Below are 17,513 nucleotides of genomic sequence, written 5' to 3'. Positions count from 1 at the left end.
TGCAGACTGGCCTTTCTCTCAGTCATTAGAAAAGCAGCTTCTCTAACCTTGTTTATTTAAGAAACGTGTTTTTTCATCTCTTGATATGACATTTGTCAAAAATGTTGTGTGTCCGTCAACACAAGAGAGGAATCCAGCTCTGGCACAGACCCCTTGCCCTCCTACCCGTTCATTGCCTACCGCAATTTTCTCTCTTGCTCAAGATACTCGCTCCAGACATTTCCCGATCTCACACAAATCTCTTCTCCATCCTACACTACCATGGTAATCTGCTCAAACAGATCCTTTCCATTAAAAACTTCAGAATCCTATGAGGAAGACAACAATTTTTTGGAATGTTTTCAGGATAGATACTATCAGTGAGAATTCAGGTCAACAACCCAAAGAAACATACAACGGATCCACCCTTAGATTTGTTTTTCTTAAATAAGATTCCTCAGCCACTGTATTTCCCATTTTAAGAACCTGCACAGAAGACTGTTAGAATAATATGGACTACCTTCTACACAAAACAATTCCACTGCAACATATTTATCTGAATGGTGTAAGACCTAACAGGGAGTTTGGATGATGCTAAAATAAGAATGTTACTACAGCCACAGCACTGCTGACTCTTCTCACAGTAAGTCCACGATACCTTCATAATCACATTACTACTGGCAAATTCGCGGTGATACCCACACTGCTCAGGTGGTCTGAGAGCAAAGCACATCTGTACTGTAGATGCCAAACTGGGTTACAGTCTGAAACTTCAATACGTTAAGAAATCTCTGTCCACTTAGGCCTCAGGGTGCACAGCGAGTGGATACACAACTTGTCAATAGCACTTAAAGCCTCAGATGAGTTTAACATAATTTAAACCATCTTGTACATCCTTGCAGGTAAGGGCATACCTTTACTTTGGAACTATTTTACTCTGCGATTTGTTCTCTCCAGCCTCCTAATCACTAAACTCTGCTTTGTGGGATATTTATGTAAGCCTAGAGATACGTCCTCGGCCTACTCCTGCATTTTCAGTAACCCAGACAGCATTCCGCAAATGCAACGAATTCTCAGTTTTAAACACGCGCTCTGTTAGATTTGTGAAGCTGTGCAAGGAAACGACGCTGATGATTATCTGTCCTGCTGCACTCTGTAAGCTCATATAGCTGGAGAAAAGCAAGCTGTCATTTCTTCTATCTGAAGAAATTCCATACTCTTCAGAAGAACAATGTAATTTTCCCCCCTCCTGTCCTGTGCTGGGTTGGCTTTGGCAACATAAAGGTCTCCAAAGACTTGTCCTTGCAAAAATTTACCTATTCATCCAGGCAGACTAGGTAACAAAGGTAACTAATACAAGTACAGTTATTTCTTGTCTCTGAAGAGTGGGGTGATGTTCATGGAGGACCCTGCTAGAAGCAACATAACCCAGCAACCCCAGACAGCAAACGGGATCGAATTGAGAGGAACACGAAGGGTCCTTGGGGACCATCGTGTATTTCTCTCAAACGTGCCTATCATTATGGATTTTCTTAATCTAAAAATGAAATGCAGCAGACAACACCAGCAATAATTACCTTTACGGTAATGCCATAACCCATTTTATTGCTCCAAAAGTCAAATATATTTATTAAATCTGCATAAATTACAATACTATTAAACTCTAATTTACGTGATACTGTATAAATGAGGGACTGGTTGGGCCTTTACACCAGTGTGTTCTAGCAGATAGGATGTAATTTATATTTGTACAGTGACCGTACTTTTAGTTTATTTCATAATAACTTAAGTTTCAAAATATACTAAGCCATTAATTGAGTAGCACCAACACTATAAAATCAACCTTCTGTAAAGTAAATGTGGATGAGGCAGTCTTATCTCTTGCTGCTTAAATAAAGTTCAGTTTCTTAAGATGACAGTTTTAATTTCATTCCACTGAGAATTTTTTCCAACGGTATTTAATAAACCCAGTGCTACCAAGAGACACATACGCTATGTGGAAATGAAACCATTTATACAAGTAAGTTATATGGCACATTTTTCAAAATCAGCGATTGGTGACAGGTTTGTTTACTGCTCATTAATAAAAACTAGAGGTATCACTCCTGCTCGATACTACTAAGGTTTCTTGTTTACTTTTCCTTCCAATTACTGTAATTGACCTATAACTCACTGCAGTTCTGGGCATTTATTCTGAACTTTGCACAGAATGCAGCAACAATCCTTCAGCGCGGCACCTAAATATGTCAGGATTAACATTCTGCTAAATATTCAAACAGAAATTACACTAGCCTTGTAAGCCAGGGGTTTAGGAGAGGTTTTATGCAATTTGTGGATTCTGATCAGACCTGGCAGGACAGAAGGGGTAAGCAAAGGTCTGTCATAAATCTGTATTTATGGCTCTGCTAAGCTGAAAATAAAATTCCTACCAAACCTACGAGTCTGGTTTGAGAAAGCATTATGTAATAAGTTTGGTATATTTCTATATGCTATTCTCAATTAAAGTCAAGCAAATCCAGGTAATTCCACTCGGTACCAGCAAGACACCACCATAGGATGATTAGACAGTTCAGTCATGCGGAGATGCCATTCCCTCCCTGTTTTCTAGTAAGGTTGTCACTGTATGAGTACTTAAAAATTGATTCCTGCCTTCTAGTAATAGGAGGATGGTTTGTGATCAGTAGACACAAGCACCAGATACACGCTTGGACAAGTAACTGTAGAGGAGACTCAGCCTTGAAAATCCAAACTAATCTTAAGCACAGGGAGTAAAAATACTCTCACTACTACATCATGAGTAGCATATGACGGACATGTCAACAGCCTCCAAAGCTCCACACACAGTACTCGTGTGGCAGGTCTTGACTGCAGACCTCTTCCAAAACCGTCCTACAGAACACCTACCTTGCGCCCTGCAAACCCTTGGCAATTTAGTAGCTGCCTCAAATGGTTTTTCAAAGCAAATTTCTCCTTTTACATAGCAACAGAATAAACACAAACTCTTCTAATTCAGTAATCAGGACAGATAATTACATCCCCTTAATTGTTTTCTTTTTCCAGCTTAGGCTCATGTTGATAGGAGATGGTAAAATTAGCCCAACGAGCCATCTGAAGTTTGCCGCTTGCTGATTAAAGCCTTAATTGATTCAGAATGTTTTACAAATCAATCTCCGAATTACTTCAGGATCATGGTGGCATATTGTAAAAAAGAATTCACACCCCCCCACACACCTCGTGAACGAGAATCAGAATCCCATAAATCCTTAACCACATAAACAACTAAATTATGCTGTTTTCAAAATTCAAGGTTTGGCAAAACCAGAGCAAAATGACAAGATGAGAATTATTTATAATAGTAATGTGCTGTGAGTTACAAAGGATTCTTATTCTTTCCTAAGCTTACTTGGTAATTTTTGAATGGATTGGATGCAATTCATCCTTGGTGGGCGGAAAGAACCCATCTTCTTCAAGGCTGATGGAAGTGATGCGTTGGAGCCGTACGCGGTTCAGTGCATTCTTCCCCTCAATCCGGATCTGCAGCTTTCATTGAAATTTTGTATTAGCTATCATGCAGTTTTGGTGAGCTCTGCGTGTTTCCAGAGACTGCTACCCAGGTTTCCTTTCTGAACCACGGATTTTAAAGTTCCTGTGGTGATGAAGGATGAAAGGGAGAGATACCTGACATTGTTCTTAAGGGCTCATCAAAAGGAACAGCTCCGGCTCTGCAGGTGAGCCCCCTCCTCTCCCACTGCTGCGTGTGCGGAGGACACAGTCAGCATAAGGCAAGTTTGATGCAAACCCCTCTCCCCCTTAAATCGATTGTGCTATTCTGATCACCTTTACCTTGTTCTAACCATGAGTTCACTGCTGTTAAGGACATGGAGACCACTGAAAACACACCACTGTATCCTCACAGAGGAAGAAAGGGAGGCTTTGGTCACAGCTTTCAAAAGCTGGCAGATTTCACAAAATACCCTGTTCTTTACAACACACGCTGTCTATAATAACTGTATTTTCCCTCCCTATTTTTAATTCAATCGCTATGTCTGAAAAACATAATAGGAAGCTAAAATGAGCTAAACTGCAAAGTCATTTAACTATACGCCACTATTTTTCCAGAGACTATTTCTACTGGAGTCGGAAGAGTCATCAGAACAGACAAGTTTGCTGTTTGCACTCATTCAAAAGAGTTTCTAGAAGTCATATAACTCAGGCTGCACCGTGAAGGTTAAGTTTACTTTGGAAAATTCTCATTAAGAGATATGACTGAAAATATCACTTAGGTAAATCATATTTACTTTTGATGACTATTGAAAAAGTACCACCTAGTTAAAGATAAGATTGATGACAAATGTAACGTCTTCAGCACGAACACAGAATGAATTTTGTATTTCCCGTTCCACTGTACACTGTGTCATGAAGCAAGTGCTGTATTAAGGTACTAGGAAGTCATCAAGGATGCTTATGATGTTATGAAATTAAACCAAAATGAAGTACCAGATCCGCACAAAAATAAGCCAGGATAATTGACTTGTTAAAACCCAATCTTAAAGTTTGCAATGGAGTCCTGTCATCTGACTTTGTAAACCTCTAAACACAGGGTCATCTTATCCAGAAAACAGTCTCACTGCTTTAAAAGTAGCAAAACGTAGTTCTGAAAAGAAGTAGCCTTAAACAAACAGTGTTAGCACAAGCTTGGAGGAAAACAGCTTGGTCATTATTCACAGTAAATTCATAAACTCTAAGTTTCACAACTTCACAATATTTTGACAAAATTAAAAACGTCTCCTCTAGTATATGCAGTGAAAGAATGAACCAAGAAAAACACTCTACCTGCTTCTGACAACCATCAACTCCTGATAACCAGCGCTATTTCATCCTTCTTTGCGAGCACACGTGCCCGTGTCTCATACTGCCACACATATGAGAGCTCTGGCATGTCCTGCATGACAAACACCCTTTGAAAGCATTTGTAACGACCTTCTAAAACACAAAATAAAACTTAGCTGTGAATTTTTTAAATTACACTTTTTTCCATCTTTAATCCATGAAAAGAAATGCCGTGAGCAATTAGCCCAGCTGGCTGCTCCTGCGGCTCTGGTGCCGGGCAGGGCATCAGCACCATTAAAGCTTCAACAACAACGTCTAACCATCCCAGACCCGCTTTTTCAAAATAAATTCTGCATTATACTCAAGACAGGAATTCAGCAGTCGCTATCGAGTTCAAAAAGGTCTGCCAAATTCCATAATATTTCTCCTCATTAGCCTACAAAGTGCAAATTGCCCTCTTCATCAATGAAGATATCAGATCTGGCAGTCACAATTGAAATCAAAGGCAGCGTCTTCCACTTCTCATCACGTTTAACGCGAGTCTGCGTTTGCTGATGATGTGGCCAACAGTACTGGTTTTCAAAGTTACAACATGCTGTATTAATCCTAGAAAAAGAAAGTAATCAAATCCTTTCCAAAAAGCAAAGGGGTAACTGATAAACCCAATTCTATCAAGATGCTTTCAGTTTCCGACAGTCCGACACGTTTATTGTGCTTGTGTTTCATAAAATACACTTCTTGAAGAGTTAAAATTTACATATTGTATTGAGGGTGGATAAACAACATATTGTAATTGTAAGGGATTGCTTCCTTCAATTGGAAAAAATACTCCTCCTTTCTAATTCCTCGTAACTTCTTGGGTATTGACTATTTGCATTAAAAGGTCAACCTTTTCTTTCCACAGTTAAAGGGAAGTGCTGGGCATCTGTTTAGACAACATGTCTCTTAAAAACACACCTGCTGCATTGACTAAATGAGTAGTTTTTTAGAATATATTTTAAAAATACTTGCATGTCACAAATGTTTTTGTCAAGGAGGCCACGGACCAGTTCCTGAACCAATATGGTTAGAAATAAGCATTATTGTAGTGGAATAAGAAGAAATCTCTATCAAATTTACTAAAGGGACATCTGTAAGTGAAATATTAATTTAGGTGAGGAATCAATATGCATCAAAACCACTAACATAACAATGACCACAAACCTCAGGTAAGTAGAAATATTACCAGAAGGGGAAAAAAGCTCCTCAAATGATTAAACAAATGATTCCTGTCACACCCAAGATAACAAACAATAGTCGCAAAATACATCTGTAGAAATCTTTACAATGAATCCCATGGTGTTTTACAGTTTAAGAGCAGATTTAGGTCAGCATGAAGTTAGAGATCAATACAACAATAATATGTTGAAGTATAAGTAACCATGCAAAATTCTTCTGTTTGAAAGCATGAAATTGGTCCCAAAGTGATGAGTCTATAATCACAATACGCACAAGAAAACAACCCCTCAGGCTCCAAGTTCACAAGGTATTTAGACATATGTGAAAGCTCTCTGCACTTGTATTAAAATACACATGTAAGTAAGCAGGGCTCAAAATGAAAACATCTATTTTTCAGCTTTCTCTACCTTTATCTTCATTTGCATCTCAAGTTCCCATTTAAGTTATGGAACACAATGAACATTTTTCAGCTAAAAAAAAAAAAAAAAAAAGACAAAGTTCACCAAATGACATGAAGTCACCACACAGTATTTCTTGGCCTTGTTCCAGGGTGATGTGAAAAGGAAGATTTGTCATTAATCTCTTAAAAATGGAAAAGAACAGGAAAAGTTCCCTATTAATGCCCCAGAATCGTGCAGCAGAGGGGACTTTGCAGACCTACCGCTGCTCAACGGTGACGGCAACGGAGCTGGGATAACGTTCTACATGAAGAGGAGTGAGATGCTATAGGTTCTCTGCACAGAGGGATTTACAGCCTAAAAAGGCAGATATTTTACAATAGGTCCACTTGAATTCTTTTACTTCTTGGGCTTTTTTTCGGCTGGTTGGTTGATGGATTGATTGGTTGGGGGGGCGTCTGGATGAGCACAGCGCACCTGCGAGATCCTCTTTTGATGCGCTTATCCTCAGCATATTCACTTTTCAGTTCCATGGGCCTTTTTAGCCAGCTTTTACAGACTTGATTTAATATTCATAATCACCTTGAAAAGGCCATCTGCAATTTTAATCGCTCGCTACCAATTACTTTCTTTAATAGCTCTGACAGTATCACTCTCAGCGATCTGATAAATCCACACGGACAGGTGAAGGCAGCGCTGGATGTGCAATTGCAGAAGATACAACATTCCCGGCTTTTTAAGCCTTCACTGCCTTTACTAAATCAGGTTTGTGAGCACATGGCTTTGCAGGGGGGATCAAAACAGAGCCAACATGGAGCAAATAAACAAGCTCTTCTTTTTATCCCTCCTTAGTGCGTAAGGAACAAGTGGGGAATAAAACAAATACCCTCCGCGCACAACAACTCTTGTCTTTCCTTCTTCATCCAATAGAGTTTCCACTGCAGTATTTTCCCTACAAACAACAGCAGTGAACTACTTGTTTTCAGCTTGTAAACATATTTAGGAGCAAATAGAGCTGGACAAAATTTAATAACAATTTTGCACAAACAAGCCCTTAGAGACTAAGACATTGTGTGCACCTTCCTGGCTGCTGTATTCCTTCATTTTTATCACAGAAAGCTTTAAAGAGACACCATTTAACAATGATGTTCTCCCAGATTATAGCAGCTGTAACTTCGTTCCCATGTTCCATAGCTAAAGTGATTTATCTACCATAAAAACGCAGAGGTTTGGATTATGGATTATTTTTAAGGGGTTTTAAATTGTAGACAATAGCCTGCACATAAAGAGAAATCAGCGTTTCTGTTACCTTACAGCACAGTCTGCAGAGGGAATAAATAAATAAAATAAAACCAGGCCTGGGATTTCTTTGATGTTTAACCACTCCCAGATACAAATGACAACATGTGAAACCGAGTAGTACAAGAACCAAGGAGAACGAACACCCTGATTGGCAATTTACAGCTCCCAAGGTACAACCAAGCGGACAAGAAATCGATGCAGCTTTTCCGTTCACCAGGAGAAGCGACCAGCTCACAATCGAGCCTGAGTTTCTCTTCCTATTGCAAATGGGGTAGGAAGGTCCAATTATTCTATATTCCTTTAAAATTCATAGCGAGTTCTTGCTCAAATCTAAAAAAGCTTCAAATACTAAACTTCTGTTAAAGTTTGGAGCAGGCTCATTCTAAAAAGACAAACCTAGGTAATGTATAAATAAGTAACTTTCATGGTCCCTACTGAACAAAACAACAGAAATGCCTTATCATGATGCTTCTATATAAAGAAGAATATTTAAAGTTCTACAGATGACCTTGCTCCCGTTATGGTTGTAATCACAGGTTTTTCAGGCTTTCTGCACCTTGGGAATTACTCAGACAAATCCCGTCTGTCCGGCCGGACGATGACCCAGACAGGTGATGGGGTTCTACCTGATTCAATTCTCCTGTTCTGTGATGTATATTGAGAAGAAATTAAAACCATCTTTAAAATGATAATCCTCAAGCAACCATATGTTTGTGAAAGCTTGAGATGAAAGTTAGTTTTTGTAAATATGCAACACAGACCTTTAACATGTGTAATACAACCTTTAGGACTTATTTAGGCTTTTACCGTAACTGAGTAAGCGCAAAAGTTATTCTATTAAACATCTGTTTTGAGCATAATTTTTATTCTTAATCTATGTTGTTTATAAAACACTTCAAGCTTACCTAATGCAATGACAGTTTGCAGAACACCATCAGCTAGTTCCTAAACTACTTTTCTAAATTGAAGAGTGACTAAGAAAACCTTTACCTGCTCCAAGTTTATCTGTCTCATAAAATGTTCCTCACTATTTTCATAAGCAACAGCTTTATATCTTGTTCACAGACCAGCCAGGACAACCTGTCGCGTTACAGAACAGCACAGAGATGTCACACTTATATATTACACGGATATTTTTCTCTAAATGTGAATTTTTTAGAATAGAATGTTTAAGCTAAGGCTTCCTTCAGTAAGTTACAAATTCTTACTTTCTTGGTAAAAAGCACCGTTCGCAGGGTTTAACAATTTTAAATAAGTTAAATTCATACTTTAAATACATCCAACTGTGTAAAAATGGGAAACAAAGCAAAAGATTTCAAGGCAGCTACTTAGAATACCCCAGGAGCACAGCCCAGAGAATGGGACTCGAGAGACCAAAAGGGGTGAACTGATGCGCGAGTCTCCACAGCTCTTCTGTTAAAGCTCCGGAACTGCGACACTGGCATGAACTGAAACACAAAACCCTTTACAAATGCCTGTAAATGCCTCTACTTCTGTCTCCTCTGGAAGTTTTGAGTCGTGGTCAATGGGGCAGAGTCCAGTTGAGGCCTGGATCTAGTGGAGTGTTCAAGGGTCAGTACTGGGGCCTGTATTATTCAACATATTCATGAATTATTTGGATGAGGGAATAGAGTGACTGCCAGCAAGTTTGCTGATGACACCAAGCTGGGAGGAGTGGCTGACACTGGAAGCTGTGCTGCCATCAGAGACCTGGACAGGCTGGAGAGATGGGCAGGGAAAAATTTAATGAAATATAACAAGGGCAAGTGTAGAGTCTTGAATCTGGGCAGGAACAACCCCAGGTTCCAGTGTAAGTTGGGGAATGACCTATTAGAGAGCAGCGTAGGGGAAAGGGACCTGGGGGTCCTGGGGACAGCAGGGTGACCATGAGCCAGCACTGGGCCCTTGTGGCCAGGAAGCCAATGGTACCTGGGGTGGGTTAGAAGGGGGTGGTCAGTAGGTCAGAGAGGTTCTCCTGCCCCTCTGCTCTGCCCTGGGGAGACCACACCTGGAATCTTGTGTCCAGTTGTGGCCCCTCAGTTCCAGCAGGACAGGGAACTGCTGGAGAGAGTCCAGCGCAGCCACCAAGATGCTGAAGGGAGTGGAGCATCTCCCGTGTGAGGAAAGGCTGAGGGAGCTGGGGCTCTGGAGCTGGACAAGAGGACACTGAGGGGGGACTCATTCCTGGGGATCAATATGGAAAGGGGAGTGTCAGGAGGATGGAGCCAGGTTCTTCTCGGTGACAACCAATGGTAGGACAAGGGGTAATGGGTGCAAACTGGAACACAGGAGGTTCCACTTAAATTTGAGAAGAAACTTGTTCCTGGTGAGGGTGGCAGAGCCTGGCCCAGGCTGCCCAGGGGGGTTATGGAGTCTCCTTCTGTGCAGACATTCCAACCCGCCTGGACACCTTCCTGTGTAACCTCAGCTGGGTGTTCCTGCTCCATGGGGGGATTGCACTGGATGAGCTTTCCAGGGCCCTTCAACCCCTCACATTCTGGGATTCTGTGAAATATTTTCATTCTAGAATGCAGTTAAGTTGGAATTGGACTATACTATCAATTTTGCCATTTTTGCCCATGAAAGGCGATTCCACCTTGAGTAACCAACATCATCTTTTTATGTCTGATCAAAACAATATTTATTTCAGCAGTTTCCTTTCATCTTACTCCATGCTGGAGTATTAGTACAAGACTGACCAAAGAAAAACACTGACTAAAAAATCATATGTTCTTTGTAAATTCTACAGCATTATTTTAAAAAATGTAGGCAAATCAGTAAAACTGAAAAATCTGTTGAACTAGCAATAGTTTTCTACCCAGAAAACTTTTCTGACATTTCTCTTATGTTGGTTTTCCAACAAATCATCAGAGTTTGTTGAAGATGGCATTTTCCTTGATGGCATGTATAATTGATGTATGTCACATTTTATAAAACGATTGCAAGGTAAATTCAATTTTCTCTTTTCCTTGTTTGTGTCCTCTAAGAATCTCTTATCTCCACATATCAATTACGGAGCAGTGACAGAGATAGGATACAAATCACTCCGATGAATGTAATAGCAAAAGTGATTAGAGATACGGAGAGATTAATTGAATGTGTCAGATATAAATAAAGGGTTTAGGAGACAACCCAGCATTTTGAGGCTGAGGGTGCATTCCAGATCTCTCATACACAAAAGCCCAAACCTTATAAACAGACAAGTATAATGAGAAGCTATGTTAAAATAATGAGTTAAATTATAGAAACTATTTTAATGTTTTATGCTGATTTTGGCTGTTTAAGTTCTCCGCAATAGTAAGATTGGAAAAAGAAAGTTTATTTTATTATCTTTCCATTGCACAAACTACTAGCAGAGGAGACACAAGTTGTCTGAGACAGTAGATACAGTAGATGCAAAAATGCACAGCGCGTGGTGATAAGTATTATCAAAAATAGTCCAGAGGAAGAAAAAATTGGAGACCAACCAATATTTTTGCTATTTATCAGAAAGAGCACTGATAGAATATTTGGGTAACGCCAAAAACAAGCTCAAGCTGCCACAGAGGTTTCTTGGCTCATCTTTATTATTTCTCCACATTTCCTTCTGTATAACTACAGTTAAAAGTGAGGAAAGTTTTCCTTTGAGAAGAAGAAAGGTAGAGAATTGTGGAAGAGACCTGGAGAACTGGATTCCAAGAAGGCTGATAAATCTTGAGCATCATCTGTTATTTCCTTGCAATGCATATAAAATGATTCTACACCAAAACCTCCCATGACACAACCACCAGGGTCCCTCCTGGAAGTTCTGCTCGACAAAGAGAAAGCAAAGCCTGGGCAGAAAACGGGAAAGGAAAGAGATGTTGTTATTTCACAGAACGACTGAAGAGCAGCGCCCGGAGGGCTGAGCTGTGCTAACCTGGACTTCCTCAGGATTTGTTCAGAACCTCAGGCACGTACGGTGCAACAGCCGCACACAAATGCGGCTTGATTTCATACCATATTCCTCCTCCTTCCCCCACCAAGAAAAAAATAAAATAAAAAGGAAAAAAATAAGAAGAAAAAAAAGCGTCACTGAAGCACTAACTTCACCTCAGCAGTACTGACCCAGAGAGGCTGAGCCAAGTAAATTCTCTTGGCGTGAACTAAAAATAGTTTGACAAGTTTATAGAGCTTGTGTGAATTCGACCTCAGAGCACAAATACCTGTTCCCTGGGGTTCCAGCCCATTCTTTCTTCCCCCCCACCTCCTGTCTACACCTGAAGGATGGAACCAGCTATGAAAAATTCATGCAGCATTACGCTTCAAACATATCCGTGAAGGATCCTCAACATCTGCTGACTTGAACAAACCTTGATGGTTAATATGAAAAATTATGTTAGTGAAATGTTCTCTTCCAGAGAGGAAAATGTCTGCTCAGAATCCTCTGAAAACTTATCTTCTTCACTAACCTGACGGAAGGACGTGAAAAGTGATATCCTATCAAGTACACCGACAGGAAATGTGGCACTTTTTCCCCCACTTTCTTTCCTAACAATGTAAAGAGTATTTCATTTTTACAGACACCGAAAGCGACCTAAACATCTTGTGCTATCATGAGAACCTCTCTGAAATGGGACTCTTCCCTTCTCCGAAATCTGGGCTTTGGCACATTAAATGGGTACCAACCGGAGACAAAGTTTAGCCTCATGTCTACATCTGCCATAAGGGCACAGAACTCTTCTTGTTGCAAGCGGAACCTGGACAGAACAACACACCACCCTTGTATTGTAAATTAATTACAATGCAACCAACCCAGGAGTTTAATTTTCAACCCCCAACTTTTTTTAATATATATATTTTTTTAAGCGTTGCCAGTGCTCAAGGGAAAAATTTATCTTCATTAAATGATAATTGGCTTTATTATCTTTGAGGCTTCAGAAATGCTGGCTGGCAAGGTTTTGAAAATTCCCATCAATCTTGTTTTCTGTTTTCACAAAACCAGCGTCAGAAAAAAAAAAAAAAAGACATCAGCCTGAAGAACACTCTGCATCTCCTGCCGTTATGAATAGGTCTGGAGACTATCTAATTTACTAATAAATCTATTGAAGCGACACGCATCTCAATATTTCACAGCTTAACAAGAAGGTCCAGAAGCAAGGCCCCGAATTGCGGTTCCAGATGATTAGCGCTGCAAAACCAATTGAAGCAGGAGCATCTAAGCTGTCAGAACAGCTTACGCGTTCCCACCTTCTGCAGACTCGCCATTTAAATCATTTACTGGGGGACACTTTCTCAATTTTTTCATAGAATACTTCAGCTAAGGTCTGAAATAGCGCACGCTGTTAAAGGTTTAAGACGGGGCCAAGGCAGCTCGCGCCCACAGCGTTGCATTGATGTTAATAATAGAAAAAACTCAATAGGGCTTTTCAAACTTCTTCTAAAGTGGCACCGGAGTCTTGTCACATCCTCATGTATTAAAGTAACAAGGACACACGTTGCAAATACCTCAAGCCAGCTCCTCACACTAATAAAAAGCTCCCTATTAGTATTTTTTTCTCCCTCTTCTAAAAAAATGCTTCTTAAATGCTTGACTTGTACACTAGAAAACCTTATAGTTTCATTAAGAAGCTCTTAATACCCCTGCTCCCTTTTCCCCCAAAAAACACCTTCACATAGTAGATGTACCTTCTTGACCTACAGTCAAGTACCACATAAAAGTCTCTTTCTTAAAGTTCCATACTATAACCAGAATTTTAGAGAAATTTAGCTTGTAGTATGGCCTTCAAGGAAATATGAGTTTTATGATGACCTCACTTGATCAACACTTTGATCTTCAAGTGTCCTGCTGACACCAGCGAGATGAAAGCGCATCACTTCATCCCTGTGGAATGGGCAGGAAAGAAAAAGCCTGAAGAATTAAGGACTTATTCAAGATATTATCATCAAATTTATTGTTGAATAGATAGAAATAGGAAAGAATGCTGAGGGTTTGAAGGTTGCAACGGCTCAGTAAATAATTAGATCTCACACCTCTCTGGTCAAGTTAGGAAGTTCCAGCAATGGAGTTAATACTGAAATCCTCCAAAATAGTGACGTTCCAACAGGGAGCAACCGATGTATTTGAGTCAAAAAGCAAACTGAGTTTTGTTACTACTTCTGTTGCCAAACTCTCGACTTTCAGACTTTCTGATTTTCCCAGCCAAAATTGTGTGTTATTTACATGAAAGCTAGGACATATGGTTAAAAAATAGCGCCAAGATTTCCACTAGCTCAGTATACAGTTCAACTGATTTTAAGACATTTTAAATTTAGAATTAATTTATGATATTTCATACATATTTCAGATGTGACATTATTCCAAGTATGTTGCTTGTTGGGCATCATTTTTATTTCAACCTCTGGGACGATCTAATCCCCTGGAAATCAGTGGAAACATGTCCAGTTGAAAGAAGTGACCATTTTTTTCAGGCGTAGTTGGACTGGACCTTACACTGCGAACTTTTTGCTGACCTAGACTTTCAAATTAAGACACGTTTTTTTAGAGGGTGGGCACACAGAGCACGGGTGTTTAACCAAGCTAGAGACTCGGCTGTTAAGGAAAAATACTGCTCAACATCTGGATCTTCTTATAGGGTGACCACATCCATTGGCTAATCCATCTCTACTGCAAAGCGTGTTTACGGAACGAATTGTCACACAGTCACATCTTCTTGCTATGTACCTGAAAACACCCAGATGCCCTAAAGATCTGTTAATTTCCATTAACCCCAGGCGTTCTCATGTCTACATTTTCAATGTCTGACCAAGCTCAGAACGCAGAGAAAAGCAAACCCAAACACAGCAGAAGCAACGCTGACCAGCTACCGAGCTTTCTTCTCAAGCTCCTTTCCAACTTCCATGCACAATGTGTTTGTGATCAGGGAGTGATGGGTGGATGCAAGACTTGGCGTTGCTTGGGAATCAAGGTTAGACCAGTAAGACACAAGATGTCCTTATCTATAATACATAGAGTCCTACTAGAGAATTCACTGTATTTTTGTTCAACATCCTCAAATCTTCTTATGTAACATGTATCAAATATAGTTATTAACTGAAGGACAGTTCAGTATATTTTCCAGATGTTTCTCAAACTCCATTTACTTCCAGACACAATTCAAGGCCTTGACTTTAATCTGCAATACAAGGCCCTATCACTTCTGCCTGCCTCAGGGCTATACATTCCTCCTCCTGTCAGCCTGTATTTCGGACCAGAACAGGCCAGCTTACAGCTTTCTCAGCTCTTAACCTGATTCTGCAAATCTGCTTTTCCTACAGGCTGGAGCAAGCCTGACACCGATATCCTTCAAGGAATAACAAGCTATGCATATCTAACACTGTTCTCAGTGGATGACTGCCCTGGGAATTATCTATCCTCCTTTTTCCTTCTGCCCTCCACGGAAGCGGCAATACACTTGCCGAGTCATGCAGCAAGGTTGTACTCAATAATTAATATATAATCTACTCACACGGAGATTGGATATTCCACTTTACTCACGGTTTATTTGATTTTGATTAAAATGTTTTTAAATTTTATACACGTCCTAATGGAAAATGACACGTGTCATCACTCTCAACATCTAATAAAATTCAGACGGTGACGATTCAATGTGATACCTCCCATACCTGGATGTACCTTTAACAATCTGTTCCCAAACACCTGCTGGAATTCTTTATTATTCTCCCAAAATACATCATCTTTCTGCAGCCATTCTCTGCATATTGCTTCAGGACTATGTTTTTGCCTGATTATTTTGTGTTACTGGACCAAAAAGGTTTATTCACTTCCATCTAATGTATCACACAAGTTTCTTCCTCAGATCAAAGTTCAGAATGACCATGTTAAGCTCATTTTCTTGACAGACACTGCAATGCCTTGCAGCCAGTGCCTTTCTTCAGCACCTACATGGCATTAATAATCCTGGATATCACGATGACAATTTGAAAACCTCACTGGCTGATATTTTTTCTAACAAGTAAATCCATTTTTGGCTTTCCATCTTGCTTCATTCTTCAATTTATTTTATCCATTTAATCTTTCCTATTTTTCACATTCCAGATAGACTTTGCATTCATGGTATCAAGTCCGCACCCATTTAAGTGTTTTCTTTTCCATATGCCCACATTACCTTCTGCTTTGCATAGCACTTGTTCTGCATGCATGATCACAGACTATTTCCAGCATTAATTAAGATATGAAATTAAAGTGGGAAGTACATTATTGGTCACATAATACAAACAATACAAATTTGCTTTAAAATGAAATTACTAAAGTGTTAGCAAACCTCTTTATACTGTCAGAAATAATAATGTTTACAATCTACATGCCACAATACAGCCAGAATTCACAAGCGGCTTTGGAATATTATTTCCACTTCAGAAAGATGCACAGAAAACCCCTGAGAAGTTCATTTGGTTTAGAAACATATCGGGGAAGAAAATACAGGTTTTTCTCTTCTACTGCCCTCAGCAACCCGTGATCCAACTCATGGGGCTTCCATGACATCTCATTAGGAATTTTAGCAGGAAAAGTATATTTCCTTAGAAATTAAATGTTTCACAGAAACATATTGCTTTTTTATGAACTTCGGACAAACACAAGCATATTTCCAAAAGTGATTTGCTGGATTTTCTGCCCAGAAGCAAAAACTCCCAAGTTTTACTAGCATAAGGAAAAGAGCCATAGGGATCATCTCAACTCCAACGCTACCCAAGATCAAGAGATCTTGAGCATCTCATCACATCGATTGATCTAGAGCTGAGTCTTGCATCTTCTAGAAGCCCATAAGAGTAGCCTGTCAGTCAGGCTGCCCGTGTCACCAACCATTTACCCAAAAATCTCTACAGTAAAACCCAGAAACCTCCACATTCACTCGGACTAACACCCTCCCTTACCTCGCTGATACATTAAACATGCCTTTATCAGCTGTCCTCAGAAAATGAGTCAAACCTTTCTACATGTTCAGAATATTAATTTTTCATATAAACATGTTTACTAAATGTCTTACATTAGTTTAAACAAGCCTATTTTTGCTCAATGTGTGCATTAGTATATGTAGTGTGCAGTCATCTTGCTGACCCCATTGCTCCGCTGCTGTTCCCTCCCCTTGGCTGTAAAGCCCCTCGTGGAATGCCTCTATAACTGTAGGTGTTAATGCAATTTGCAGCATGTAAAATAATAAGTAATAACAACGAAATGCATGTTCCCTGGGACTCTGTGATAACTCCAGGTAAAAATAACGCCATAGACTGGGAACAGACTCATTAATAAAATTTCACTCGGAAGAGTGACTTGTTTACTTACGCACAATGGAAAACAATGCATTATAAACCCCTGCATTAAAAAGAAATTATGATCACAACTTCACAACAAGCAGCGAGGGTTATCATCATGTACCTGCCTTGCACAAAATAAACCACCAGACAAAAGGCTCTGAGGGTGATTTGTCGAGGGCATATACTCTCTCAGGTCCCCAGGAGAGCACAAGGAGCTCAACGTGCCCCAAAACAACCAGGCAAAGTTGAACCCCTTTAAAGTTCCAATCCTTTGTAAGCAAGGCTCTTGTTCTTCAGATACACTTCTGTGAATATGTCTACAACCCCAGTATGACAGCACGTTTCCTGGAATTCGGATACTCACTTGCTACGCTGAGATGAATAAATGGGCTTGTCTTGTTCTCCCCATTCTTTTCATTGACCGCCTGGACATAGTATCTTCCTGCATCGGTCGTTGATGTCGCAAGGATCACCAGTTGATTCTCCAGTGTGATGGCTCTATTTAGGAAAGAG

At 39.9% G+C, this 17,513-nt stretch overlaps 1 protein-coding gene across 1 annotated transcript in view; it reads right to left on the bottom strand.

The window, feature by feature from the left end:
- Positions 1-17,513, bottom strand: part of SDK1 (sidekick cell adhesion molecule 1) — a 373,777-nt gene that overhangs the window by 189,103 nt on the left and 167,161 nt on the right. Inside the window, exon 5 of the mRNA XM_082064834.1 lies at positions 17,365-17,498. Within this exon, the coding sequence (XP_081920960.1) occupies positions 17,365-17,498 (134 nt within the window). The remainder of the gene's footprint in view (positions 1-17,364; positions 17,499-17,513) is intronic.

The sequence above is a fragment of the Streptopelia decaocto genome, assembly GCF_964273445.1.
Source record: "Streptopelia decaocto genome assembly, chromosome: 13".
NCBI lineage: Eukaryota > Metazoa > Chordata > Aves > Columbiformes > Columbidae > Streptopelia > Streptopelia decaocto.
Note: the sequence above shows the minus strand (reverse complement) of the source record. Positions and strands in the feature narration are given on the sequence as shown.